Source organism: Pithys albifrons, chromosome 5 (assembly GCF_047495875.1).
Source record: "Pithys albifrons albifrons isolate INPA30051 chromosome 5, PitAlb_v1, whole genome shotgun sequence".
In the NCBI taxonomy this organism is placed as follows: domain Eukaryota; kingdom Metazoa; phylum Chordata; class Aves; order Passeriformes; family Thamnophilidae; genus Pithys; species Pithys albifrons.
In genome coordinates, this window is record NC_092462.1 from 66,424,271 (window position 1) to 66,450,930 (window position 26,660).

The 26,660-nt window shown below is 40.2% G+C and overlaps 1 protein-coding gene across 1 annotated transcript in view; it reads right to left on the reverse strand.

Moving 5' to 3' along the window:
- Positions 1-17,622: 17,622 nt before the first annotated feature.
- Positions 17,623-26,660, reverse strand: part of MSANTD1 (Myb/SANT DNA binding domain containing 1) — a 33,890-nt gene continuing 24,852 nt past the window's right edge. Inside the window, exon 4 of the mRNA XM_071555238.1 lies at positions 17,623-18,581. Within this exon, the coding sequence (XP_071411339.1) occupies positions 18,341-18,581 (241 nt within the window). The 3' untranslated portion in view covers positions 17,623-18,340. The remainder of the gene's footprint in view (positions 18,582-26,660) is intronic.

Here is a 26,660-nt window from a genome sequence, read left to right on the forward strand (position 1 = left end):
AAAACACTCATAACAATTGGAAAAGAACAGGTACCAGAGTCCTAATTTTACTGAGGAGAAAGGAATAGCAAATGGAAATAAAGTGGCAAAATGACAAAGTGACCGCGCAAAGAACAGAATGTAAGTCTTTTGATGTACGGTCAGTGTTTCTATATTGCAGCTTGTTACATCCTTCCCAACTCCCCCACATTACCTACTATTCATTTAAGTTCTGGCTTACTGCAATAGCACTGCATTGTACAGCACAGTGAAAATCCTGGATGAAGCTCATCTATCCTTTCCCAGCAACATAAGAATGAGAGCTCCTGTCTATCTACTCAGCCACACCTCACCCCACTTTACACTCACTGTACAGAAATACAGGTACCACATGTATCCATGTAAAACAGATTAACTTCCCCTAGAGTTCCCTCTATTTCTCCACTGACTGACTGTACAAGCAAATTAAAGTAAGTATCTCAAACTTCAACTTTCTTACACACATTTCAGTTACACATGCAACAACAAAGGGCACTCAGTCATGTTTCAGAACAAAGGGATCCAAGATTAGATTTACTGTTACACCAACCAATTAATCTATTCAAAAACAATTTGTCAGAAAGCAAACACTGTAAAAATGCATTTCAGTCAGTCATTCCAACATCCATGTGTTTTAGTTTAGCTTAAAAACTCAAAGAAAAAAAAAGGGAAAAAGAAGGAACTCCACATGCTGCCAGTATTAATCTTGTCATGACTTTACAATTAACATATAGCAGCTTTCTATGAACAGCAAGAAATAGTAGATTTTATTACATTTTGGTGTTGATACTGAAGTCTGGATGTCTTGTTCTAAATATAGTCAGGGTAAATTCTGTTGTTTTAAAGAAGTTTCCTCCAATAAGCAGGTTAAAATGCATATGCATAAAAATGCCTTAACACAAATAAAAGATGTGACAACTTGTTCAACTTTCAAAACTATTGCCTTGCTTTATGCTCTGAACTCTCAGTTCCACAGGTCTGACAGAAATAACCACAGGACTACAGATACAGAAAAGTGCAATAAACTACATCTGAGGAAGGGAGAACTAATCTGAAAATAATTAACTTCTCTGAGTTGGTCCACAGGCTTATCCATAACTCAGCCCCATTGTAACATACTTAAAGTGTGTAAAGTACTTTAAAGTAAGTATCTTGCATATGTGGGCAAAATGCAGGTAACATTTTAGATAAATGCATACACATAAAAATATATATGTGCATACACATAGAGACAACACATTTCTTTATCTCAACTAAAGTGCTAAATTAGTGGTGTCCAACCCACTACTTGCACGAAAGAAATATGACGAAGAAATCCTCCTGACATTGCTCTCAGCTACAGAAATAACAAAACCCACCACACTCAGAAGGCAATTCAATGCACAGCACACTACTTTCACAGTATTTCTGCCTAGGTTAGAACAAACAGAAGGGCAGTTACTTCAAAAGCTTCATCAATTAAAAACCAAAACTAAAATAAAATAAAATTTAGGATCAAACTCTTCACTACTTAACTAAATACAAGTTCTTTGATCATCAAATTTAAAAAAACACTCTTGTTTCTTGAATATTCCACTAAATACTGTACTACAGGATGTAATTCCCTTAGGACCCTTCCAAACCCAAAACAGGAGAGCCTTCAAGATACTAGAAGACACTCAGTTGGCTTTACTTTTGGGGTTTAGTTTGTATTTTTTTGAACAAAGGGACATCAAGTTTTTGTCTCCACGGTGCAGGAGTTAATATTCAATGTAGTATGGTTTTTGCAAATTGTTTTAATATAGCAATTATCTAGCTTCATTAACAGCAGTCTTCCTATAATTTGAGACTAAAAACCCCTTAACTTTCAGAAGTAATGAAACTTCACACTTAACCTTTGAATGGAAATCATAAGAAATGCTTTGCAAACCTTTAACCAAACTTAACTCTTACATTGCTGAAAGAGACCTCCTGTCAATTTGCATCCAGTCTCATGCCTTAAAACACAGTTTGACCACTTCCCAATGAGGTTAAACTTGGAAACTAAGCTACCTCTAATTAGGTCTGGTACATTTTGAGAATAATCACTAAACATTTCAAGATATAGCTCTCCAATCAAAAAAATGAACTAAAAATTGCCAAAAGTAAATAAAAGCCTGCTATCTAGGAGCATGAATATATACATGTTTTAATTTGCCTTTAGTGAATATTTCTGCTCCCAATTGTCTGGAGAACAGCCTAATGTGCCCCCTGGGTCCCCTCCAAAACTGTGCTGCTAACCTACCAAAATGCCCTGTAGTATCAGGCATCCAAAAGTGTGCTACTCGCTTGCAGGAGGAAAGGAAACAATTAAAAGTGTATGAGATTATAAATAATCTCACTTGGAAAATATAATAAAAAGCAGTTGTAACTAAAAAAAAAATAAGATTCAATATTGGAATGTTGAAGTGGCTAATGGAAAAAAATCCAAGATTTTTCCAGTTATCTTTCTAATGTACTAACAAATACCCTAAATGCCACTATAAAAAATGCACAATGAAAATGCAGTTAGGCTGCTGGTGGGAAGAAGCAAACCTCAGTGGTGTCTTACCTCACAATTCCACATTTGCTAAGGGAGGTTTCCTTTTACTTCTACTCACAAGTCCATTTACCTAACCTGCCTTCCTAACTTAAGGCTCTTACTCACCAACCATTTAATACAGATGATAACCACTGATAACAGAATGTCATTCAAAAATATGGCAATTATAAAAACAAAACAGCAGGCTGCTAGTATATTACTTTTCTGTAATGGTGATGTTCCAGAGGTGTGAAGACTTCTAGAAATAGATATGTTTATGTACTTTTGTGAATGTAAAGTTAGGAAGAAATTCAACATTTTAAGGGGTTTTGCCATTAATGTGTATATCCACTCAAAAAAAACCAAAAAAAACCAACCAAAATAAAAACTGTGTTACCCCACTGGAAAAGTCACCTCTTCCCTCCCTCAGTACCTGAATGTTACTGTGCATTTTTTTCTGCCAATTTCAGTCAGGACAAAGAACAGCTCACTAAATTTATCTAGGAAACTTCAAGACAAAGGACAAATGTATCTCTTCTGCAAGAAGCTTCAGCATTCAGGTATGTTTCTCTGCAAAAATGGCACGGCAGGCAAAAGGAAAAGTTATAAAAATTGTGTCTCTCATAAGCAGAGCGACTCCAACAGAGATCCATTGAGTGACAAACCCTTAGCAAACTAGTTCAAAACTAAATTATCCAATTATCTAATTGCCTAAGTTTTCTTTTAATTTCTTTGTAGATCTGAAACCTGGAGCTAAAAAGATATGGCACGAAAGTGGCACAAACTTCCACAGTTTCAAAGTAATTGCATGTCTGAAAAAGCTTTTCCTATAATAAATTACAAAATATGTAGTATATCCAAAGAGAAACAAAGACATCATTTTACCTGTACTGAGATAAAGCTTTGGAGTTTTATAACTACAAAATATTTCACAGGCCATTTCAGACAAAAACACTAATATATACAAGTATGTGAAATAACATAATTTGCCTATATACATCAGCTTTGTCATAGAACTGCAAATCAAAATGAAATATTTGAGTTTTCTGCCAGCACACATTCTGGTCTATAATTTGAATCAATTATTTCTGGGGTGCAAACCACCAAAAATACCAGTTACAGTTGTATTGTACTTTAGCCCACAAACACTGCATTTCTGTATATAATATTTTTACATATCCATGGTAGCTTTTCATGTCATTTTCAAACCCTGGACTCCAAAGAAAATAACACTTATTTGCTTACGTTCAAGGGAAAGAGGCGGTTTGTTTCCTGCTCCTGCCCTCGTTATCTCATAGCAACAAAGAGAACAGAAACAGGAGGCACACTGCTCTTACAGTCTGTGTTAAACTATAACCTTGACAGTTACAGAGGGCACTGAGGGAGCATGTGAAATTTAAGACTATGTTATTGACCATGAGTTCCTTCCAAAAAGCCTTTGGAAATGAGCTGATAGTCAGCACTACAGGATCCATGTTAATGTGCAGAGACACAGCAGAGAACTGTCTGGCTTAATTTTGTTTTTCAATAGTGGAACTGTAAGAGGATAAAGTATGCAAAGTGGAAGTGCATAGAGAAGAGAGACTGTTCCCTCATCCCTCACACACGTCTTGAAGTAATGCAAAAGACTCTTCAGCATGGATGACACTCATTAAGGCAGAACTGACTTTCACAAATGATGCCAAGACACTACAAAGCCCGAATGAAGTTATAAAATTTGAATTCCACTAACTATTCATATGTGGTACATGTTTATAGACAAGTTACACAAGAAATGTAACAGCACAACCTGTAGAAGGCAGCTTGAGAACTTGGGCGGGACAGTACTTTAATAAAAAATCTTATCAGCATTTCAGAATTGGCAAACACACCATTATGTTTCCCGTATCAGCAGCAACTGCTTTGCTAGAAAACAATTAGGTGTACTGAGCGTGATCATTCAAAAAATACTGACTGCAATTAGTAACAGCAGGCTAAAAAAGTAGTTGTCAATAAAAACTCTTCTCACACTGAAGTTGGTGTATGAAGTGTAAGGAACACAAATAGGACATTTGCTGCTTTGTCTAACAAATCATGCGACTGAGGACAAAGTTTTCTAAAGTTATTGTATAGACAGATAGTCGTGCGTTTACAATTCAGTTTCATTTACTGTATTTGAGAAGGTGACAAGGTTTTGTTGGCATTAGACATTTTTTTTCTCCTCCTGCTTTTCTTGCAAACCTTTTCCAGAACTGCTGGGGTGCCTCGCAGAAGGGGCGGCACTTCGGGCGAGATCCGCTCAGGGACCCGGGCGGCTGGGAAGGGCTCGGGGCGCTTTGCCGGGGCGAGGGCAGGAGGGGCACGGCTGGATCCGCCGCAGCTCCGCGCACCCCTCCCGAAGCCTCGGCGGCACAAGCCCCGCTCCCGGGGCCAGCTCCAGCTACTGGCGGTGCCCGGGGGCATCCCACTGGCACAGGGAGCATCCCTCGGGCACGGGGAGCATCCCACTGGCACGGGGAGCATCTCTGGGGCACTGGGGGCATCCCACTGGCACGGGGAGCATCCCTGGGGCACTGGGGGAATCCCACTGGCACGGGGAGCATTCCTCGGGCACGGGGAGCATCCCGCGGGCACGGGGAGCATTCCACACGCACGGGGATCATCCCGCGGGCACTGGCAGCATCCCGCGGGCACCAGGCGCGGGGGGCGACCCGTGGCGCCGCGGGCGGCGGGTCCGCGCCTGGAGCAGCGCTCCGCGGGGTTACCCATTAACCGAGGCAGCCGCTTCCCGGGGGGGGTGGAGCTGCGGGGAGGGGAGAAACGGCACCTGAGCCCGCAGGGACAGTTTGAAAAATCAAGCGGTAAAAGACGGGAGTTCAGGGAGCGCCCGCGGCCCCCCCTCCCCGGGCGGACCGGCCGCCCCTCCGCGCAGCGCGGGGGTCGCGGCAGCGCCGCAGCCCGGGGGGCGCGCAGAGGGGCTACCGGGGCTGCCCTCCCTCCCCTCGGCCCCACCGCCCTGGCCACCCTCCCGCCGCCCATCTGCCGTCCCCGCTCCTCCCGCCGCACCCCAGCGGGATCCCGGCCCGGGCGCTCGGCGGCGAGGGGGATGGGAGAGCCGGGCGGGCAGGGGTGGGCGCTGCCCCGCTCGGACCCACTCACCTCCGTCCCCCGGGGCTGCGGCTGCTCCGCCGAGGCAGCGGCTCCGCCGGTCACCGGGGAGACGGCGCCGGGCTCGGCCCCGGGGCGCTCGGGCACTGGCTGCCCGGCGCTGTCAGTCACGGCGCCCGCCCGGCGGGGTGGCGGTCGTGTTCCCGGACAGAGAAAGGGGAGAAACAATACCCGGCGCCGCGGAACTACAGTTCCCGGCGTGCCCCGCGAGCGCCCTGCTCGCCCAGGCCGTGCAGAGCGGGCCGCGCGGGGCATGACGGGGCACGTAGTTCTCGGGTCTCGCCGAGCCGCCTCGCCTCGCCCCGGGCTCCGGCGGGGCGCGCAGCGCGCAGGCGCGGGCTGGCGGCGGCCGTTCGAACGGGGCCGGAGCGATCCCGCCTGGAGCAGGGCCGGCGGTGGGATGCGGCATCGCGTCCCGGCACTCGGAGTCGGGGAACAGGGTGCACCGTCCCCATCGGCGCGGCGGGCGGTGCCAGGGAGGGACGCAACAACCCGGCGAGGGGCAGGCTGTCGGGGAGGCGCTCGGAGGTGCCTCAGACAGGTGTGCCGGGCCTTTGAAGCCCAGGAACAAAGAGACGGAGCTCACCAGGTACAGGCAGAGGTGGGAGGGAGCAGGGTGGCACCAGGTTCAGCCTTCAGGGCATCCAGTGAGGGTGAGAAGGTAGGTGAGGCATTTTATAATAACTAAGCATCCAAAGGGCAGGAGCTGTTGTGGGTCCCTTCCAACTCGGCGTATTCTGTAAGTTAAAAAGGGGAATCTTTTGCCGCCCAGTTCGAACAGCACAGGCAACAAGTTCTCAACGTACATTGGCGACAGTTTCTTAATTTCAAAAGGGCAACCTTAGTAAACCTTATTTTAAATGGGAAAAATGGGGAGAGAGGAAGATGATGCACACAAAAGGGAATGCCAGTTAAGAGATGCCTGGGGAATTTAAGATTCGGGAAAAGGGAATAATTAACCAAATCCATTGGACTTTCCTGCAGAACCTGAGAAGATTTTGTGATCTTTGCAGAAGACTGTGATCTTTAGTTGTTAACACGTACTTGTAGAAATCCTTTGTGTGCGGGTATTTCATTTCAGTGTCTATCTATGCACTGGAAACCTGAAATGGAACTGAACCTATGAGTCACGAGGTGCAGAGGAATGTTTACCTTTTTCTGGATCTTTTGGGCTTTTTGTCCAATCTCCATATCCCAGAACTCACTGTTATGTCCGTAAGATAACTTTTACATTTGAATAGTGTGGCTTGATGGTTTAACTTAAGTAAGTTGTGTAATTTTTGTCCAGTCTAAGACACTGTTTCTTAATAAATCCTTCCCAAGCTGAAATGCTTACAGGATATCAGAATCTTCAGGAAAAACAAAAGCACAAGGCAAAAGAAAAAGCTTTTTAAGAAAAACAGAAGATTCTCCTCCTTTACTCCAACCTCCACCTTCTCATTCTGCTGGTTTTTTCCTTTGTCAGTCCATCCCAAGTAGATTTCTACTAACATGAGACATTTCAGATTGACTTAGATCCCAGTTTTGTTATCTCTTGCATTCAGTTTTATGGGAAGGGGAAAATAGCTGAATAAAATAAGCATTCTGTCTTTTTCTCATCTTCACAGAAGACAGTGTGGCAAATCAGTGTAACAGACTTCTGAACTTCTTCAGACATACCCTGTCATATAAAAGTAGGCTTTTAGTGAGGCTAAAAACTCAAAACATAAGGAATAAAATTGAGTGATTGATTTTAAACCTCAGGATTGATTCTTTCAGGTGAGGTACAGTATTAAAAAATGTGCAAAAAGTTGGTAGTTCTTTACCCTTTGTCACAAGGAAAGAATTGCATTCCACAAACCCAAGGGTGTTTTCATTACCACCCCTTGATAGCCCTATTACTTCCAGCTTCTATATGAGGTTTTCAAGACTATATGTCTTTTGTCAATATTTCTGTTACCTCTGTTGCCCCAACATATGTAGCACTGAGGTGCACAGTCTCCTTGCCTACAGAATGGAAGATTGATCAAGCAGATATTTCAAAGTTTGACCTTGTAAACAGCTGTAACAGAATAAAATCTCTTTGAAAATGACAAGTAGTAAAGTGGAATTGTAACTGTTCCACAGAGGTATCTACAGGTCTGGAGTTAACAGAAAGAAATTATGCTCTGTTTTGTTTTGAAGAGGAGGGATGCTAAAAGTAGTATACTAACTATAAACTAATTGCTTCATGGCAGGGTTAAATTACCCCTTCCAAATATACTGAACCTGTTCTACTTGTGATAGCCAACAGAATTGATTGGGTTTTTGTAGTTGCACAGGAGTATGTAATTAGTCTGATTTCAAGAACACTATTTTGAGGTACAGCAGAATTTCCTATGTATTACTCAGCAAGGAAGAAGTGAGCACTGAAGACTGACATGGCAATAGGTGTGCTCACACACTCTCCTTGCAGTCAGAAAACTCCAACTCATCATAAATGAATTTAGTGCTTTGCTTCAGTGCTTTTGGAAAGGTAATTAAGACCTTAGGTTAGAGTCCGGAACAAGGTGATTAACGGCCCCTCAAAAATCCACACAAGGTCTCAGCATAAGTTACTGTTTCACCACTGTGGGAGACAATAAAGGAGGAAAGGGTGTGAAACAAAATGATAAGGATTTGTGGCTTTGGGGCTGGAAAAGCTTTGGTTTATAAGCCTAAGTAGCTTAATGTTGAGCGTGCAGACATCTCAATCACACCAAGGGTGGCTGTCACAAAACAGCTGCTCGGGTTTCATCTGGAGAGGTTTACAATGCAGTGTGATTATTGCTGTCACAAACACCAGGTGAGAAGTCAGAAGATAAACTTAGTCCAGTATCTGATGCAAAGTCTGTAGTTGTAATTACCAGTGTTTAATTACATTGGTTAAAGGAATGAAAGTGTTATCCCCAAAAAGGGTTTTAGACATACAGAAAAATCCTCACATAAATGTCAGTTTATCATTTAATGTTTTCAACCTGTTTAAAATTGTGAAATAGTATATGATTGTCAGTATTAAATGCTATTCAGTATACAAGTGTGATTCCAACTTTCCTAGGTTCATTTTGTTCTGAACAGCAGGGAGAATTATATCATATACAGTTTGTGTTGGTCAGTTTAGATGTAGTTGGGAGCAAACTCCTCATTATAAAACTTATTTCTTAAATTTCAAAAGCTTGTCCTCCTTCCGTTAACCATCCAGTTCAAAGGGTCTGCAAACTGATGACTGGATGAACACGTACCCATCAGTATCTACCTTGGTTTACTAGTTAATCTAATATTTAGAAATACTTTTTCCTTATTTCAGACATAGTTTTATACCTAGTGGGAGACACTCTTGGCAGAGGGAAAAGGAAGAAAATATTTGTGCCTAAGTGCATTTTGTTGTGGGTGATGATGTTTCTCACCCTAGCACACCAATGGACAAGAAATCCTTACAAGGAGCTGTGAAGTAGTAGAACTAAAGGGGGATGGACACTGATCTTGTTCCAATAGAGGACCTATCCTCTCAAATCCTATTTAGACTTAAAAGGATTGATCTGTGTATCTTGTGCATCTACTGGGCTTTGTAATTGTGTCTTTATCTACTATGTTATTTAATTAAACATTAAAATACAGTTCAACGGATTTTATGTTGAAATATTCTTGTGTACACTTAAATATGTGAATGGTGCCATTTGCAAAATTGAAAGTTTAGACTGTAAACTGTCTGGAACAACTTTTTCTGTGTGAAAAGAGGCACTGCTAGGCCGTGGTCCTGACTGCACCTTTGGACAGCACTGCAATAGAAATATAATTATTTAATACCCTAAGAAAATTTATTTCCCTACAATAGAACATGCTATATTTATTTTCCCAAATTCATTACCAAAAATCAAATTAAGCATTTTGTTGTAGGCAAAACCTGAAAATACAAATTATTACTCATTGATGTCAATTTTTCCTCCTTTAACTATGATTACATGTGGTTAAAGCTGGTGTCATGTTAAACCTTCAGTGCTGATGAGCAACCCTAATATATAGAAAAAGAATGTCTGCTAAAACATTTACTTCAAGGACACAAACATACCTAATACACTTCTGCCAGGAACTGGAAACCCCAGAACTGAGTTTGGCCTTACTGGTCAGTGGAAGCACAGAAACCTTTACCTCACCACTTGTGGACAATTAGTTTATACCCAAAATTTCTCAGTTCCAGAAGAACGCCTTGCTGAGCCTGAATGAGTGTAAACTTTTAATTTCATATTGAGTCATGGACACCTTATATTGTTAAAACACATACACCCAAATGAAAAACAAAGTTACAAAAATTGTATTTCCTTTTTATTTTCCCCCCTCTAAAGGGGTTGTTGGTTTTGTTTGTTTATTTGGGTTTTAAGCCTTGGAGCTTTTTCTAATTCAGAATTGCCAGACTAATTAACCTGCTGTGGCTTTGCAGCTCCATTGAAGCTGTGTCTCCTGTCCCATTGGGCTCATTTCAGCAGTGTCTTCAGTCCCACTGGACTATCTATCATGTGTATGATTTGGCAGCTGAATTTATATGTTCTGAAGCAGCACTATGCATTTTTGGTGGTGTAAGGAAAAGGAATAACTCAGGTAGGTATTCCTTGTGGTTCCAAGTACCAAAAAGGTCATTACCATCTTATGCTGCAATAGTTTCTCAGAGAGTGAGCAAGCTCTGTCCTTGCATCCAAACAGCAAGCTCAGTTAGGATCATGCAGGGTATGGCCCAGTGCTCTGCTCGTTTCCCTCTTTTTCCCTCTTTGAAGCCATTTCCAGTGTGCCTCTCCAGCCTGAGGCACTGAAGAGGAGATAGGAATAATACTCAGAGAAATCAACTTTGCATATTCCTATTTAACATAATTCCCTGATAGGAGACTCTGTCTCCAGTACAAACTTTGCAGCATTCAAGTGAGGAGGAGGGATCCTCTACTCTGAGTAGTTAACCCAGGAATCAGAGAACACAGTTTACATTGCTCTACTTAGGATGTGACAAAGTCAAGTCCAAGCATTTTCCCGTTTTCTCATCCACATTTTTAATCTCCAAACTTCAGAGGAGAGAGAAAGTCATTCTGGACCAGGTTCAGTCTGTCTCAGGATACCTGCCAGAGGCAGTGCTCTGCTTGTGGTAATCTCTTCTCCTGAGGTTCAGCTGACAAGGCATGGCACCCGCACAGTGACATTTAGGTCCGCCTCGGCAAAGATGGTTTTGGTACAAATGGTGCCCATGCCTAACAACACAGAATGACAGGATTCTGCCCTGGCTCTCAAATCTGATTTAGCTCAGGCTGACTTCATCTTCCTCCACCTCATAACTAGATTCTAAATGGCTTTTAAGATAGAAGATACTTCCTCATTCTAGGTAAAAATCATCATGATCAATTAAAAATCATACAAAACAAATTAAGATATTCTTACATAAAGTAGAATAATTTCTTGGTGCTCCACCAAAACTTTGGTTTCATTTAAGATTAGACTTGCAGTTATTTTAAATGGCCTTTTGAAATTGAAAGATACAGATTTCTCCATTAAGCCCATTAAGTTAAGAGTCATTTTGGCCTTGACAGCATGTGTGGAATTCTCAGTAACTTCACCATTGCTTCCAAATTTCCCCTCAGAACTAGGTTAAGGTTTTGCCTCCTACTAAAATTTCTGTTCCTTGGTAAAATTGAATGCTGATGGTTTATTTACTTGAACCTGTGGCAGCCACCTTCCTCTTCCACCTTTGTAAGGATACACTTGTGACTTTTCAGGTGATCCAAGCAGTTCCTACTGAAGTCCTGGTGAATATGGCTGATCCTCCATAAACATTCTTTCCTTGATAACTGGCTTACTTCAAGTTATTGCCTAACATAACATCTTAATTTCATCAGAAATAGAAAATTAGCCTACACTAATATGTAAGATGTATTTTTCTTAATAGCAAACTTGAACTACATACCTTACACATCAAATATATTTCGTTTTTATTTGGAGTGGGCAAGAAAGAACACAAGACTTTGCTGTGTCTCCAGCTAAAAGATTCAGAGGCACAGCTACAGCTGGAGACAGATGGCTGCCTGTAAGAACTGTCAGAGAGGAATTTTCTAGTGCTGAGGAACACCGCTCCAGTGTTGAGGCAACTTAAACTTTCACAGGGCACTGTGGTGTTCCTGATGTTTCAGCACAGGACTGGCAACTGAAGATGCTGGTACCTTCTGTAGGCAAACCACGATGCATGTGGGATGTCGCATGGAGTTGTTCATTGCACAAATGAACACATGCAGATAGTCTTACAGAAGGAAGGTTTGCTTAAGAATAAAGTTCTTCAATGTATATTGTACCCTTTTTAACCATCTTTCTGAAATAAGGCTATGGCTTATTCTCATGACAATGCATAAACAAAATCACAAGAACTTGGCAGCACGAGACACAAGTGCATAATTTCTGGTGTAATCTGTATTATGCCATTTCAACTGTGGTGAAATTCAGTCTCATTTTTTACTGAATGTTAACCAATGTGAACCCACTCTAAAGAGGCTTAAATCCTTCAGTAGATGAGATGTAGATTTAAACCCTATGTGGACAGTTACTTTTGTGAAAGATTTAACAGTGGCATATTTCATCTTCATCTAGTGAAGTTCCAAGATAAGCTAAACGAAAAGGAAGGATATAAAACCTTATTCATATAAGTTTAAAGAAAATATAAGCATTATAGTTAACACCACGTAAGTTCATGTGGGCAAGGTTTTATACATTCATAAAAGATACTGCATTTAATCTGATTATATTGAATTAAAGATAAATTACTGTTAAACCTGTAGGCGGAAGAATAAGGATCATGGAGAGTTTTTAAAGTAGTTTTAATTAATTTTCTAAATATGTTTACTTTGCAGTTCATAGAAAATTGATATTCCTATAGCTTCCCTCAGTGAAACAAGCCTTCATCAAGCTGTGATAAGTACTCCTTAAGTATGTAGAAAATGTTATACCTTTAATAGTATGCACCAATTCATTTTCTTCTCTTGACATGCATAGCAATCCAGAACTTACCCCTAAAATAACAACATACAGCCAGGAATTTCGGCTTGCTCAAAGCTCATCTGGGAGGGATTCCCTAGGAAGCTTCCATGGAAGATGGAGCTTCTGTGAGCCGGCAGTTTTTCAAGAACGTGCTCCTGGAAGCACAAAACCAGTTCATTCCCTTTAAAGGTAAGGGAATTAGGTGGAGCAAGAGACCCCCCTTGGCTTAAATGTCAGCTACTGAGTCAGCTCAAAACCATAGCAGAGATGGAAAATCCATTGAATACTACAAGGAATTGCCAGGGTGTGCATATGCAGTTATAAAAGCAAAAGCTCAGCTCAAATTGAAAAACCACAACAAGTGCATAAACAAGCACCAGGAAATACTGTCCCACTGTTAAGCAGGATAGGTGGACAATGCTGAAAAGGCAAAGATTCTCAACACATTCTTCACCTCTGTCTTCACCAGCACTATTGGGCTGCAGGTCCAGGGAACAAACATCCAGGTTCATGCAAACACAGACCCACCATCAGGGAAAGAAGAGCTGGTCTATGAACTGTTAGAGGAGCCTGACCCCTACAAATTAATCGGTCCCTACATTACACGCCCAAGGGTTTTAAGAGAGCTGGCTGATATCATTGCAACGACACTCTCCATAATCTTGGAGAAGTTGTGGAGATCAGGACATGCCAGAAGACTGGAAGAAGGCCAATATCACCCCATCTACAACAAGGGATTAAAGGAGGATCCAGGAAATTACAGGCCCACCAGTCTTACTTCAGTCCCTGGGAAAGTTGTGGAATGAATCCTTCTAGGGACTATCACAAGTCAGATGAAGCACATGATTGGGAGAAGCCAGCAGGGATTCACTGAGGGTAGATTGTGCTTGACAAACCTGATCTCCTCCTACGATCTCCTGCTCGGTTGATGTGGGGTGAGCAGTGGACATTGCCTTCCTGGATTTCTCCAAGGCTTTCAGTACGGTTTGCCGGAGGCTCTTCCTAAAGAAATGGAGTGTTAGGGTCTAGACAAGTGGTCTGTGCAGTGGGTGGGGAACTGGCTGACCAGCCACACCCAGAGGGTGCAGATGACCGAGTCTGTTTTTTAAAGAGCATACCTGAAATGATTCATCCTTATTGGAAATGTGGTTTAATAAAACACCTTAAAATAAGCTGTAGTAGAATGAAAAAATTCCAACCAGAAAAATTATGCATAGGAAGAAAATTTCATACCCAAAATGGCAAAGTATTTTGAATGTTTCTGTTAAAACACTAAAAAAGATCAACACAAAAGTTTAATGATGTAGTCTCTAGCTTGCACACACAGGAAGTATGCTACCCATAAAATCAGGGGAAATAGATTAGCAATCTAGAGACCAGATGGTTAGTATTTACTTGCTGACATAACACCACCAAATGTTCCTAAATTTCTTTTTCAAATTTGCCTTTCACATTACACTATCAGCATAAGAACTGATCTTGCAAACATGTATGTACAGAGTTCAATATATTTATTCATTTGAGTCGTCCCATTGACTTTAGAACATGGGACCGTTCACAGAACCAGGCTGTCAACTTAGGGTAGGTCTACAGAGATGTAAACTACTTGCCTAAACCAAGCTGGGCAGACTAAGTCTGGAAAAATAGTTTTAAAATCCTGTATATGTCTTTTTCTGCTGGTTTTGTACTTTGCAAAAGAGACAGCAGTTTATGGAGAAAATTATAAAAGACATTCCTTGTCCATAAATATATCGCCTGGTTTGGTGGATAACTGTTAGACTTGGCAAGGCCTGAAATAAATTGGAATATTAAAATACGTCTCCAATTTGAGGTCAAGGAGTGAAAAAACACGTTACAAACTATTTTAGCCAACATATTGTTAATAACACCATGAGAAAATTATGTTTAATTTTAACGGGATCCTCCTGCAAATTACTTAACCTCTCTAGTTCATGAAAAATATTTGTGCTTCCAAATACGTGTCTGGAGACATATTTTTCTCTGGTGGGAAAAAAATGTCTCTTCTTGCTGTATACTATTTATGACTTCTTTAAGTTATCTGTATGAGCTGTCTATTCTAAGTATACAGAATTTCACTAGTGTTAGCTCTTCATATTCTGACTTTTCTCCTTCAATATTATGCTTTTGCTTTCCTTTTCACTTTCTTGCCTTTTGAAATGTTGTGTTCCTTCTCACTCGTCATTACTAATTTTGTTTGAAGGCACTGACATTGCCCCTTTGCCTAACATATTTTTTCCCATCTTTCACCACAATCTGCTCCTCCTCAATTGCTTACATGTTTCTCAGTGTCTCATTTTCTCATTTGCCTCCTCAGGTTCCTTTTGCTTCTATTTTTGCATCCCTTACAAAGTCACCTGCCTCCAGGCAGGATATTTCCTCCCCTGTTTAATTTTTCCATTTGCACCATCTGTGTGTGTCTATGTAATACAGGCACTTCATTTAGTCAAAGTTGTATCATACTGAGTTAACCCCATTACTGCCCTGAAAATAAGAAAGATGTTTTTCTAGGCTACAGTTTATTTGTTGATCACACTTCTAGAAGCCATGAGGGACTTCCTTCAATGTCATAGTTACAAGGATAACCTTGAATAACCCCTGATGTGCTCCCCTTTAATACTTATTACACTCAACTCCCTACTCATACAGACACAGAACCAGCGTCTCTGTTTTGCAAAACCAGGAATTCTACCAACCATTTTAATTCTAGGCAGGTCTTTCAAGTTACAATTAGTCTGAATCTCTCAAACATTCAAATATCTATACCTGCAGCTAACTGTCCCATAGAGATGAGAAAGCTGTGCCTACCTTAAAGAAAAAAATTCCCACGAAAAAACCACTCAATTTTTTTGTTCAAGTAAATGTTCAGTCTTTACAGGAACAAATGAAACAGCAGCAAAAAGAAACTATGGCTAGGTGGGGAATTCTCAACCTGTTGTCAAAATGCATTAGAAAAATACATGAAACTAGTAATATTTTTCTACAGCAGGGCTGTGTTCACTCTCTAGGCAAAAACAGGGCTAAAACACAGATAATCTGCATGGATGGGAACAAAGCCTTTGTTAAAGAGATGAGGTTTTTAAATTGAACTTCTAAATGTAACTACTAAAAGGATGTTTGATATAGAAAAAAATCTCACAATCTGCAGAAAACACCACTTTATTGTGGTTATGTAAGACAATGTTTGGAGTCTCATCTAGAATGCTGAATGTCATTCTTGTCACTCACCTTCAAAATGGATGAACTCCAAAGAGAAAAGTTAGCAAAACAGTCGTCAGAATCCTACCTTATAATTGGTATGCATCAGAAGAAGGGCTGCATGGGACACACCTCTAGCTGTCAAGGGTAAGCACCACATAAAGCAGCAAAATCAGTGTTGATACAAGAAGAAATGGGTATAAATTGGTCAGGAATAATCCCAGAAGCAATCTTCTAAATTGCAAGTTACCCACCTGTAATATAGTTCTTCATATAATTCTGAGGACAAAATACCTAATTCATTTTAAGATACGTGTCCACACATTTACAGAAGGGATTATATGATGTGGTTCCTTGTGGTAGCAGGCAAGGAGTAAGTAGATTTCCTCCATTCCTGTGTTCCTACAGCTCTGGAGCTGTAAAGACATACAAGGAGAGGGGCTACCTACTCTGTGGTACAAGGTTCAAATATGCTGCCATTGTTATTGCTCATTAATTGAATTTATTTGCTATATGGTCCAAGTAGATAGTATCAGTAAATATTATTAATTCCCGTGGAGTCAAGGGAGAGTTTCTTTCCATCTTACTCTAAACAAGTTGGAGTGTCAGGAAGCACTACAAAATAGATACACCAATCCACCTGAATCTGTGACAGATCTGCATTTGAAGTGTATAAAACTATCTTTGCAGAATCAGAAGAGACACTTGCCATTTTTTGGATCCTGCAATCACTGTAGTAAAGGTGGAGTGAAGGAAAGTTATTTCATTTATACTTCAGCAGCCCCATTTTCTGCAAGTTCAATTTCCTACTACATTTGCCTTATCCTGTTATTGTTAAGTAAACTCTGTAGGAGTGGGCCACATTTAGATATTTAATAATTCTTAATCTTCATTCCTGTAGGATATTCTAAGAAATATTTCTATGTATTAATTTGCTTGGTGAATATAAGCTTTATCCTGTTCATCAAGCATAATTAGACATAGTTTGTTATGTCTGGGGTTTAAAATAGTTTAGCTCAACTTAGCATAGGCAACAACACATTAAATTAGATAGGAGAATGCAAACACCTTCAAAGACAAAGTTTCAAGAGGGGACATTATTCACCTACAAGAATGGAAAATGGCCTGAGTTCCTAATAGTAATTCTATAGTTTCTGTACCTGAATCCAACCTTTGCTCTTGCTTATACAGCAGAAACATATTTTCCAAGGAGAAATGGTCTACAGGAAATTCAGCTTGCAAATTTTTCAATTTCAGTTAACAGGTATTTCAATGTCATGTTTCACTGAAGAACCAAACACTTGGTGGTGCTTCATCTTAACTCCCCAGACAGAAACAATCCTTTGTGCCTCCGGCTCCCTCGTGTGGTGCATCCGTGTCGATCTGCCTTACAGACCCTCCTGCAAACACCGAAATGCAACCGGGAGCCGTGCCAGCAGCAAATGCTGCAGCTCAGGTGCTCAGTGTTCTCCTTGACTTCCATCTTCATGTTCTGGGCATCAGCACAGGGGATCTTTACCCTGCAGTTAATAACTGTAAACCTGTGACGGTGGGTATCGCCCGCAGTATTTTTCACTGTCCCAAAGCATACTATCTGCCCAGCAATAATAAGTAAGTTACTTCTTTTTCTTTATTTCATTTGATAGACATTATATATATATGTATATACACACAGTACAATATTTTTTCTTTTGTGATAGAGAATAAATGAGAGTTTTCATTGCTGGTTGTTTGTTAAGTCAACAGATTCCAGTAAATAATGAAAAAAATTAAACGTTTAATATCAAAAGCAACTTCAAGTATCTTCTATATATTTTAGTATTCAGTATATAGTAAGGTGGTTTGGGGGGTTTCTTTTTATATCAAAAATGTATTTGAATAGATTTATTTTTACCCTAATACTTTAGAGTACAATTCATATCAGGCATGGAGATTAAAAGGATGTATCTCATGATCCCAACTAGCTCTTCACAAAAACCATAGGTCACTTATACAATCAGGCATATGTTTCAAAACAGGGTTTAACCTTCAGCAAAGTCAAGGTGCAATTACCATGTTTAGAAATGCACTGTTTCATTTTCCTAAAACAGATCAAGCTGTAGTCTTTGATGAGAAGCAATATATAACACCACTGCTTGCAAAACAATACCTGACCTAGGCATAAATAGTACTTCAGTTCCCCGAGCTATTCATCCCTTAACCCTTCTGTATAAAAATAATTCAACTTAGGCATATATTGCACTAATTTTATCATACCAGATAGCTCTCACCCTGCATTGTCTCTTTTTGCTTAACTAAGATTACACTAGGGTTTTAATTTCCATGGAAAACCTGGGAATAGAGCAACAGACACACATATGGTGTGCAATAAAGGGTTATCTATAGTAGCAATAGCAATCTCAGAGGCATTCACAAAGGAAACTACACATTAGACTTGGAGATCATTTTCTCCAGTAGATTCATCATTCTCTCCTGTAACTGTAAGCTTTGCACTTGAATGATGTTTTGCTGATCCAGAATCCTGCGCACTTCTCTACAGGTTTCTTCCATAGCTCTACTCAACTTCTTTTGTTCTTCCAACATTGCTTCCATTAATTTTAGCTTCTTCTTTTGGAAGCTGCAGTTTTGCATTTTTCTTTTCTTAACTGGTCTTTCTTCAGCTCTGAAATGTGAATATTTGTTAACATTAAACTCATATTTATTAAAAAAAAAGTTAGAACCTAAAATTCTATAGCACATTCTTGGCCAAGCTACATTCTAGTACTATCTTTAAACCCCTCTGTTCTCCAATAAATTCCTTCACAAGCTTATGCCAAAACATAATTATTTACTGTATTATTGCACAGAGTTACAGATTTTTAAAAAAAATGGTTTCATATCTCATTTTTTTTAATAAAAATTTTCCCTGCAGAATACCAGGGTTCGTTCTTTTTCTTTTTTCTTAATCTTGACATTTCTTACACATAATACATTGGGAGAGACATTTGGCTTATCTGGACATTGAAACTCCAATTTGAAAGCTGCAATAACCATCCCATTCAGAGAAAGTGCTGCACCATTACATGTGGTGGCTTGTTTTTTAAAGCATTGCATCAGTAAGGCTGGTCCCACTATAGATTATGAGTGTGGGAATTTGCCCTTGCACCAGCAGGTGCACTGACCACTCTTTTTTTTGTATTTCATCACAAAACATTACAAATAATGTAAAAGCTGGAAAAGACAGTAAAGGACCTGGGAGTGCTGGTTTGACAGGAGGCTGAACATGAGCCAGAGTGTGCCCAGGTGGGCAGGAAGGCCAATGGCATCCTGGCCTGTGTCAGCAGTAGTGTGGCCAGCAGCACCAAGGCAGTGATTGTCCCTCTGTGCTCAGCACTGCTGAGGCTGCACCTCCAATGCTGTGTTCACTTCTGGGCCCCTCACAACACGATGGACATTGAGGTGCTGGAGCGAGCCCAGAGAAGGGGAACTAAGCTGGGGAAGGGTCTGGAGCACAAGTCTTAAAAGAAGCAACTGAGGGAGCTGGGTTTATTTAGCCTGCAGAAAAGGAGGCTTAGGGGAGACCTTATTGCTGTCTAAAACTGCCTGACAGGAAATTGCAGCCAGATGGGGCCAGCCTCTCCTCCTAAGTAACAAACTATAGGACAAGAGGAAATGGCTTCATGTTGCATGAGGGGAAGGTTAGATTGGGTATTAGGAAAGATTTCTTCACCAAAAGGGTTGTCAAGCATTGGAACAGGCTGCACAAGGATTTGGTGGAGGCACCATCCCAGAAGGTATTTAAAAGGGGGATGTGGCACTTAGGCACATGGTTTAGCAGTGGATGTGACAGTGTTAGGTTTAGGGTTACACTAGACATTCTTAAAAGTCTTTTCCAACCTAAATGATTCTATGATTGATCACATTTCATATGCTTTCAGAGGCAATGGCCAGTTGCACTTTTATGAATTTATTTTTTAAATTAAATGTATATGTCACAAATGCAGGATCCTATGGCTTTCTTCTCATATTTAGGTTCATAACAAATTTAATCAAGTAGGACAGCTAATGAAAAAAGGCCCTCTTCCTTTAAACACCTTACATTTTAACAGACATTTCAACTGGACTATAACATTCTGCCTATAAATTTGTTTTTACCATGATACAAAGGCAAGACTCTGTATTCAATAAAATAATTCATTGCTATTTGGATTAAAGTTCTTCTGAAATTCAAAGAGAGTATTTGTAGCCCATGCAGAACAGCAGATTGTTGAATCCAAGTCTGGCTATGTACCAAGTCATGTTGATATTCCTGTAGCAGAACAACTCTGACTCTCTCAGGATATGGAAGTTAGACAAGTGTATATCAAATTGTACATCCTCATCTGAAATCTGCAGAACTGACCATGTGGAATTTGGGGGATATTTTAAGAATTTCCCCTATGCTATATCATGCTGAGTTTCTGTTTTGGAAGAGGATAAACATGCAATAAAGACAGCGCTTTCAAGGTGAACGTTCACATGGCTGTCCTAACCTAGGGTGACTGCACAACACAGGGATTCAAACCAGCCTACACAGAACACAAGTGAGAACACAGAGAGAGCTGTTTCTTTTAACCTGTAATCTGAGAAAGAGTCAAGTGAAAATGTGAAGGAGGAGGAAAGGCAAGTAGAAGGCATATGTGAAACTGTAGTACACATCTGAGAAACCTCCAGTTAGAGCTGGGTGACTTCTTTTCTAACTTCAAGTGCTAGTTCATGTCTTCATTCTGACTTTTTGTAACTCCACACTGCAGACCACAACATCAAAGTTATCTGCTGATGTGTCTTGAAGTCCCTTGACACAAACAGCAACCTCAGTCATGTTCTGCCAAATGCGGTATCCTTTCTAGGTGAAGTGCAATAATGAGACTAGTATACCATGTCAACATCTTGCAGATTTTAACACATCCTTGAATAAGGGTAACTTGAACTCCTGAAGAATGTATTTTTATTAATGTGAAGAGGGGTAGCGGAGGTGAGGTCACTCATCTGTGGCAGATTTGTATCATAATTTCATTCATGTTCTTATCTTACTTGACAGGCTTTGTGCTATGGTGACTAAGAGACTCAGATCTCTCAGCAAGAGAAATAAGCAAGCATAAACACTTGAAAAACTTAAGAAAATAGAAGAAAAAGACAAAAGTCCCTTGACATTTAAAAGTGAAATGACCCAGAAAGGGTGGGGTCTATGGAAAGAAACAAGTAGATTAAATTAAATGCTACTAAATTTGTAGAGGAAAAAAAAAGAAAATTGGTCATGAGGGGAAGTGTTTGAGTACTGTTTAGTCATTTGAATGTGCTGCCCCCATGTTCAAGAACAGGCAAGAACAAACAACAGTCTTCCATCATAAATGTACACTAACAGGGTAAACAAAGACCACTGACTTTCAGACTGTCCGAGACTTTGAAGTTACTTGTACAACTCAAAGGACTTCATCAGCACTACACTGCTGCGATGCCACTAAGGGAAAGGAGAAGGCATCATCTTTATGCTACATGAAACTTTGGAAGGTATGCAAAATAAACTCACCTTTGCAGGTTCTACATAGCATATTTGATCCAGGGCATCAAGTAAATGTGCATGAAATAAATACAAGCTGCTCTGTTCAAAGTGCAGGTCAAGCTTGCCACTGATCACTGAAATGATCATACCCAATCGTGTGAGAATAGGTCTTGGCTGACCCCAAATTCTGTTTGTCACCATTAACTGTAAAGGACAGAATTATTTCAAATTTGGTTCTCAAAGAGGTCAAACAAGTGGAAAAGGTCTACAACAGTCTAAGGACAACACTGAATCTGTTATTTCAAGGTTCCATCACTGAACTCACATTCCCAAAGAATGTATGCATTCTGGTATGCAGAGCAAGATACTTTCTGAAATGATGGTATTATTCTAGCCAAAGTCACCTTCGAATTTAAACTTGTCTTCACAAAGGATTTGAATGTTGAAAACATGATGAATCTCTATCCTCTTCCCTATATAGTACTACAAAGTAGCTATGGCAAGACCTTTTGTCTTAAACAAGTAGGAACTCACTCCTAGAGCCACAAGAGGGCTTGTGTGTTGTCAAGGTAAGCCCTGGTAAGAATGGTCCTTAACAAAGAATGACAAAGTCTGAGGCTTGTCAATGATACTGAGACACACTGACTGTTGTGTGGCTCTCTTGGCATTTGTGACTGCCCTTTGGGTTTTAATTTCAACTGAGACTGACAAAAAATCTCATGAAAAAAGAGATGAAATATTTAGATAACAAATCTAAAATAAACCTTATTTTTAAGAGGGAAAAAAAATCGTTAATCTTACTTTCCTGAACTCTGTAAAGCATTATACCTGTTTTTCAGTTAAACAAATGCAATCCAGCAAACACTTGTAAGATGTAAAACCATACGTCCAAGACAGTGACTATCTTGCACAGATCCAGAGGGAAAAGAGCAGCAAAATGTCTGGTGGTGACAGCAACTACCTTGGGAACTGTGTCAGCAGTATCTGCTGTCTGTTAATAACTAAGAAAGTACTTGCTGACGAGTGCTACCTCAAAATCATGTTTCAGCACAGAGAAGTGCCCCCAAAAGCAAAGGCACAAGGATTCTTCAAGGTCTCTGAAGTACTTTCTCTGTTTCTTTACAATTAACAAGCACAACTTGGTAATTAGACAGCCTTCACTGGAAAGAAATACTATTTCAGAAACCCCTGGCTTTGATGGTGATCCTGATCTCCTTTTCTCTCCAGCCATAGTTACTAACAGTGAGAGGATTCTGTGGTCACTCACAAGTTCACTGCAAGGACTTGGCACTTACAAGCCTCTCCTCTTGCAGAGTAGCTCCTGACAGCATCCACTGCCTCTGCCAAAGAAGCACCTCCCTCTCTGCCAAGCCTAGACTCTGAAGGTAGATTTCAAGATCGGGAGGAAAGAGGGGCCTAGGGAATCAAGGGCCCCAAATGCAATCTGTTGATACTCTTGGACTTTCAGTATCTATGGCAGAGAGCCTCCAAAAGACAGGCATTGGTGTTCCCCTGCCCACAAGAAAGTGTGGAAGAGATTTGGCACTTGGGACCGCATTCCAAGCAGAACATCACAAAGCTGGTTTTCCACAATACACTCTAAAACAGACACATAGGGTTCAAAGGAAGCAAGCCAAGGGAAAGAAAATGCTCCACCTCATCTGTGAGACTGAGCAGAAAGGACAGCATGTACTGGACATGAGGGGGAGCAAAGCAAAACCTTCAGATATAAACAGGCAAGATATTAAGCAAGTTTCAAATGCGTTTGCTGTCCGCCTATCTTACATCAATTTAATTCACTGTTCAATTAAAAGTTCCTTGATTGATTGCTTACACTCATCCAATAGGACTTGTTTCAGGGATATGTGTGAATAATTAATAAAGTGGGAGTTGAATGCAAAGAGTAATCTATCTATCAAAATGTATTACCCTCACAAAACCATAACAACAATTCTTCCTTTCTGACTACATCATGGCTACCATCAGGTTCTGGAATTTATGGCTAGCAGCTGCTTCTCACTTGTTTGCACATTTTTAGCTATGTACAAATCTGGGCAGACCTCCATAACCCATATCTTTATGAAAAATAATTAACAATGATCAAGAAATAAGCAGTATTAATATTAGAGATGGCACAAAGATCTTGAGTATAAGGACTCAGGATCAGGCAACCTGGATCTTCTGGTAAACTGAGCTCATTCAAACACAGCCAAATGCATTCAGGAATTAACAAGGCTTTGAAGTAAAGCACAGAAAAGAGCCACAGAAATGGCTTGGAGCCTGGGCAAAGCACCTTGCTATGATAACAAGTCTGCATAATGAGTTAAGATGCACTACATAATGTGCATAGCCTAAAGCCCAAACTTCTTTGTAGATGATGCCCATTCAGATTTAAATAGCCATGGTATAATTTTAGAAATATTAAAGGCTTTGCCAAGACTGTTTTTTCCAGAATTAGCATCATCACCAAGTTTTAATGCCTTTCTTTTATTTCATATTTTGGCTAATATATGCTACCAATTTTTACTCTTTCTCCATGTGTAAACCTTCTGTATCAAATCACTTAATCTTATGTTTAAAAATTAAAGAATGCCAAAGACAGTGCAATCATGGGACACAACTACACTGAAGTAAAAAGCAAAAAATACTGAAAGGATCTCCAATATAGTGAAAAGAAAGGTAAATAGAAGCAACATCTGACAGTTTCATTCACTAAATTTATATTAGAAACCAGGGACTGGTTTAAACAAGGTTTTCTTACCACTGAAAGCTAGGGAAGAATGAATTCTCCATCTTTGGCATTTACCAGCTCTAGACTGGATATCTAGCAAAGCATTTCCAAGAGTCAAACGAACCACAGAAACAAAGCAGTGGAGGACAGCAGAGACACGGGGCTCCTGAGCGCAGCTGTCCCCTGCTAAGGGAGGGATGTCACAGAACCCCCTCCATAACACTTCTGGGTTCCACACCAGAATAACCAAATTCAAGTGGTATCTAACAAGAAGTCAGACCAGATGACGTGATGCTTTTATTATGGTCTTTTAATCCATGAAAGTAACTCTTTCAGCCCCGTTTTCAGTACAATGGAAATGGCAGAACAGATGAAGTCTGAACCACATTCACAGCCTGTATAATTATGTTCTGTCATTACTTTAACAATGAAAATTAGTCCACAGGATGAAAAAACACTGTTTTCAATTAGATAAAAAGTCATTTACATTGGTGTCAGGAATTTGGATTCTAAAAGTTTAAGCTGCAGTATGAGGCTCCACCACATTGCATTATATTATATGACCATAACAAAATTATTCTATTACTGTCAGATGTTTTATGCAGTATAATATGAGCTTTGTTGAAGCCCAAAAGCAGTGTTAGAACAATGCTAAACAAATAGCAGGCATCCCATTAAAGGGAAATGGGAATTCCAGATGTTTTCCTCATCCACAAATTGAAACAAATGTTGAAATTAATTTTATCCCACATTAATTTGCTAACTAGCAAAATTTGGGTTCTGTAAGAAGGTCCCAAACTCAAACAAAATGCAAAGAAAACTAGTTTCAACGATTTCTAGCTTTGACATTTTTTCTCTATCATGAAAGCTAAACATTAAACAAGTATTTTTTAAGTTGAAATTTATATTGCCAAGTAGCCTCCTGCTATGTTAAAGGATACTTTGGAAAACACAAAGCTGGCACTCAAAAGCTGTGTTGGAGAGTTTAAAGGAGTAACAAGAAAGTTTTTAGAAGTTTAAAAGTTGACTTAGAAAGAACTACTGTTTGAAGAGGTTTTTCACTGTTGTTGCCATAAGATTAGGATTTTTATTACTGAAAAAAAAATTCCCATAGTGTAAGCTGTAAAATATACAGCTATATAAAATGCATCTATATTTTTCATATAGATATGTGTGTATATTTTTCAAAGTAATTGCTTTACACAGCCATTAAGTGCAAAAATAGAGAGGGAAATTGAGGACCTAAAACATCTTTTCATTTCAGATCCTGGTATTGTCTTCAGTTCCTTTCGTGTACTGTTTAGAGGAAAGGGCATTTACAAAAAGAGCCAAGATGGACCCAATTTTCATATGCTAACTCTTTTCTCTCTTGTTGGCTGTTTCAAAGTGTTTTTCAAATACAGGATGACACACTAATTGGTTAAGCTGAAAATTGTGTCTCAGTTCATAATTTTCCATTAGTAACTCTAAAAGTTTTAACTTCCTTGTCTTACCAAGCCAGCTCTAAGTGATTTTACCCCTCTAGTACCACCAGCAAGCACTGTATCTCCTCATGGTCAAGAAAGGGTTCCCTACCTACTCTTCTCTCATTCATCAGGCCAAACTAAGCAAGCCGAAGCTGGACAAGCTTTTCAAACCCCCTGTGACTATTGAAATAAGACTTTTTTTCCTGACAGAGACTTGCCCCATCATCACGAGCATGTTATAATTTTGAATCTGATCATGATCCTCACTTGAAATACTACACTAATCTCACAAGTGGGATCTACTGCTCAACATTTTCTGTTTTTAAACACAGTGGAACTGCATTTTAACTTGTGAATGTGTACATATCTTGCTGTTAAATGTTATGCACAATATTATATTGCACAATTTTTTTTATAGTAGAGACTGTGAGGGCATGGCTGCATTCCTCAGTTAGGTAGCTGTGAGTTATGGAGGTCCTACCACACTGAGAGCTCCCTGCCCCTCCTTCCAGCTCCCAGGCCACCCTCAGCCATCCAGCACAGCCACCTCAGCAGGGAACAGCAGCACTGCAGCCTGACCTGCTCCAAGGACTGAGCATGAGCTGCCACACAGACCTGCAGCCAGCTGAACGGCTCCAGGCTGGACATAAATGAACTGCACTTTCTGAATTGGCCAAGTAAACTTAAAGTATTTTTTACTAAAACAGGTAAGGTAATTTCCTTGCACAAAGTTAAACAAACCACCACTGAGCCTGAGACTGGCTAAAATGCATTATAGCCTAAATTTTCCAGAGCTTATCACCATGGAAATAATTCAGTTTGAGTGAGTTAAGTCCACTTTAGCTGTAAATGAAAGCACCTACATGAGAGTAGAAGTCCACCTGCAAACTGCAAGCACAACAGATACGGGTTTGTGGTTGGTTGACTTGACTTTTGCAATGGCTGTCTGTGTTCTCTAGTGAGACCTGCTCTGGTGACCTCTGTCCTCCCCTATGCTACAAAATCTGTGTTGTCCTGGAGTTG